General features: G+C 35.4%; 1 protein-coding gene across 1 annotated transcript; it reads right to left on the bottom strand.

Annotated features, from left to right (window-relative positions):
* Nucleotides 1-847: 847 nt before the first annotated feature.
* Nucleotides 848-3,238, bottom strand: LOC103129287 (C-type mannose receptor 2-like). Its single transcript, XM_016664953.1, has 5 exons — nt 3,113-3,238; nt 2,777-2,837; nt 2,204-2,605; nt 1,745-2,101; nt 848-1,387 (listed from the first exon to the last, which is right to left on the bottom strand). The coding sequence occupies exons 2-5, from the start codon at nt 2,805-2,807 to the stop codon at nt 1,050-1,052; spliced, it is 1,128 nt and encodes a 375-aa protein (XP_016520439.1). The 5' UTR covers nt 2,808-2,837; nt 3,113-3,238; the 3' UTR covers nt 848-1,049.
* Nucleotides 3,239-3,880: the final 642 nt, after the last annotated feature.

Below are 3,880 nucleotides of genomic sequence, written 5' to 3'. Positions count from 1 at the left end.
ATGGATGGATGGATGGATGGATGGATGGATGGATGGATGGATGGAGATCAGAATCCATCACTACTCCCAGGTTTTGGACCTGATCGCTGGTAATAACTGAAGCTGTGCATTGACTCAAGATCGCTCCTCTTTAGATCCAAACATAATGAGTTCAGTTCTGTTTCTGTTCAGCTGGAGAAAGTTATGGAACATCCAATTATTGACATTTATTTAAGTCAGTAATTCCTTAAAATTGATGAAAAAGTACTCGTTAATCTAGTAATCTGCCAGTGGAACAAGATATTTTGAAAAAATTAAATTAAATCGGTAATTGTCATGCAATCACTTGAGGTTAGTTTCAATTATTTTCTCAAAACGTATTTATTATCATTCAGCTAACGAACAACAATGAACACACCTATTTGCAGCTCATTCCTATTAGATTTCAATCAGCCCCGTTTCCCACAGTGAACCACTTGATGCTCACATGTACATCAGCTAAAGGAAATGTAAATAATCCACTAAAATTGAAAGGAAGTCCATTAAAGCATAAACTCTGCACAAAACAAATGAAAAATGCCTATGTGCATAATAAAAATAACTTACGACATAATCTCGGTTGGTCAGAGGGTAAAAGGAGTTCTGTAAGAACGACTTTTTTACCAAAGTTAAAACTCAGATGTATGGCTGTGCCTTCTACCATTTCCTGACATGAATATGTTTTTAAAAGTCTTTTTGAAACTGATCCCACTCCTGCTGTGACAAAAACACTTAGAGAAAACCACACCACAGAGAGAATGCATATGAACATCATCTTGCTAAAAGTCTCCATAACGGGGTTATAATTTTCACAGTAAACCTACACAGTGACTTGTTTAGAGTATATTTTACACTTTAGGTGTAAAGTTTCCATCAAACTCTGTGATCATTTGGGTCAATATAATCTAAAAAAGGGTGGGTTCTTTCCAGACCTTGGAACTGCAATTACACTACAATATCAGTAATTTAAAAAAGAAAAAAAAAAAGTAAATGTGTGTGAATAAAAACCTTGTAAAAGCATTTAGTGAGATTTAAATTTTACAGATAAAATTAAACTCCTCTGAAGCATTTTTATTAAACCATCTATGTTGTCCTCTGACATCCATACAGCCAGATATGTTACAGTCATCCGTCGCTCCGTCTGAGATGTTAAAGGTGGTCATCCCGGGACAGACCCAGAACCAGAAATTCAGAGTACAGTTGAAGCGCAGACCCATCCAGACGTAATCAGTCGATGCCTTCTTGACTTTCTCCTGGATCCATCTCTGGTCATCCATGTTGGTGATGGTGACCAGGTTATGGTGGTGAGTTCTGCAGTGGTTTAAGGCTTTTGACCAGTTCATATTTTCTTTGACCAGGATCACTTTATCTGTTTCACGACACAAACATGAAATAACTAGTTTAATAGCAAGACATTGCTTATGTATTGATGATTTGAACAGACGTTTAAGCACATAGATAAATTTAGTGTGCCATGTTTCATCTCAAAAATCACAGAGGTATAGCATAATGTTATACCTCAACATTATGCTAATGTTGAGGTATAATCTATTTGCCAAATCATAGTAAAAAAAAATGCTTTTATTTTTCCCACGCTTTTTGATGATGTTGAAGTTATTTCCTTATTCACAAAAATATCATATAGAACACCTTAAATATATCAGATATCTGCAACATATAAATTAATCTTGTTTATATTTAAGACATTTTCACATTAAAAACTCACCATCATAACAGATGAAGGGTTTTCTTTCATCACAGTTCTCATTCCTCCATCTGCCTCCATCATCAAACACAGTCATGGCACATTTATCACTGTTGATTCTCTGATTGTTAAACTTCAGATTCCAGTGTCTGAAGGAGAAACTGCTTCCATCTGACCACATCCAGGTGTCACTGAACAGACCGATAAATATGTACTTTGAATTTGCAGTCGTTAAATTTAACCCCTTGTTCACTTCTCCATCCTGTAGCTGCTTCTTTCCACTGATCAGGTCTGTGTGTTTCTGTCTGCAGTAACTCTGAGCTTCTGTCCAGTTCTTTGATTCATAAATCAAGTGGTATTTCTGTGATGAATCGTTTTCTGTGAAAGAAAGAAATCAGAGCTCAAAACACTTTCATAAGTAAGTCATAATATAAACATTATTGAGAGGATCTAGATAAAAACAAAAGACTGTTGTCTCACCACTATAGCAGATAAAATTATGCTGTTCATTACAGGATATATCTCCCCACTTGAGAAAAAAATGGCCATCTTTCCATATAATTACACAGTTCTGGCCTCCAGGTAGGAGATTATTTGGTTCATTTGTACTTGTTTCCCAGTTTGTCTCACTTTCACTGAACTCCACTCCAGGCAGAGACCAGTGCCATGATCTATGTGCGTTTGTTTGATCATACAGACCAATCCAAGCTTCACTCTGATCTCCAGCTGAGATGTTGATGAGTCTCTTCATGTCCGTCATGTTAGTCACTGTGGCCAGGTCAGTGTGTTTCTCTCTGCAGTACTGCTGAGCTTCAGTCCAGTTCTTTGCTTCATTAATGTAGTGGTATTCATAGAGCTGACAGTCAATGAAGCAACACTGACCTAAGCACATTCAGAAACGTGTTACGGTTGATGAAAAGTTTTAAAGTACAGTGCACACAATAAACTACCATCTTTATAATAATATCATCAAAAATATTTTAAGTTCTGGTTGTTTGTATTGGAATTACTTTTGTAACGATTTTAACCATTTTACTTTGCTGAACCACTTACCTAACCAAATGAGCAACAGATTCCACTGCATGTCTGCTCTGTCAGACGGATGAGTTCTGCACTGTTGGAAATAAATATATAAAATAAACAATATACTATTTCAAAGGATAAGAAAAACAGAGTTTTTTTTTCCCCAGTATGATTTAATACCTGGCACATTTTCAAAAATTTTTTTAGAGTTTTGTTAAAAATATATAAAACTGTTTCTAAATCTTTTCTACAATTCTACAATTGTAGAAAGAGACTTCTACAGTTGTAAACAGATATTATACAGGCATATTATTAGGAAGCTCATAATCTAATTTTTTATCAAAGTATTTATGCAGATCCACTTACCTTACAGAATAAGCAACAGATGATCCACTGATTTTCTGCCAGTGTCCTTTATATGTTTGTGCTGATAAAAAGCTATTTCTCTAAATGCTGCTATCTTAACTGCTTGTGACATATGTTATCACTTTTTCACATGGTGTGAAAGTTGTGAGAGTGTGAAGTAAACACATGAGTAAGGTCCACCCCTAATTAGTTTTGACCAATAAGCTTTTAACAGCTTTTCCATGTTTTCTATAACTGTTGGACAACATTTCCTTGAGTTTTTTCCCTGTTTTAAATTTCCGCCATACAGATCTAGGTTGTCTGTAACCACCTGCCATGTTGCTGCCTTCACTTATGACGCACATGGTAATGAAACATTAATCTCCATAAGGTTTGTACAATAAAGCTGAAAACATGTCAGCTAATTAAATGGTGAAAACAGAGTGAAAAATGTACATCTCTTCCTGGTATTACATTAAAATGAAGGTCTCCCCTTTCCATTGCCCCACTTGTACATCCTGGATAAACGATGACCTTTGTGAGCTCGGGAACAACATTTGAATATTCAAACTTTAAAAGAATCTGATATGCTGATGTTTACATCCTGGAATCCAACACAAATGTAACGCCATAGGTAGATATAAGTTATTTCCTAATCCAAAATTTCCAAAGGTTTTTGAGTATCAGGTCAGGTTGTGTCACATTACAAATGTTCTTTGATGAGGATCAATTTAACTGTAGATATTTTTAGGCAGATTCAGTACCTAAAGTATTTGACTAGAAGTAATA

This window comes from Poecilia formosa, unplaced genomic scaffold, assembly GCF_000485575.1.
Source record: "Poecilia formosa unplaced genomic scaffold, Poecilia_formosa-5.1.2 Scaffold533, whole genome shotgun sequence".
In the NCBI taxonomy this organism is placed as follows: Eukaryota; Metazoa; Chordata; class Actinopteri; order Cyprinodontiformes; family Poeciliidae; genus Poecilia; species Poecilia formosa.
This window is presented reverse-complemented; position numbering and strand designations above follow the sequence as displayed.

Bases quoted from the DNA above. Each gene is read 5' to 3' on its own strand.
- LOC103129287 (XM_016664953.1), bottom strand. From the start codon at position 2,807: ATGCAGTGGAATCTGTTGCTCATTTGGTTAG. The intron at 2,606-2,776 runs GTAAGTGGTTCA...GAATGTGCTTAG, and splicing joins TCTGTTGCTCATTTGGTTAG to GTCAGTGTTGCTTCATTGAC. The intron at 1,388-1,744 runs GTGAGTTTTTAA...GTCGTGAAACAG, and splicing joins ACCCTTCATCTGTTATGATG to ATAAAGTGATCCTGGTCAAA.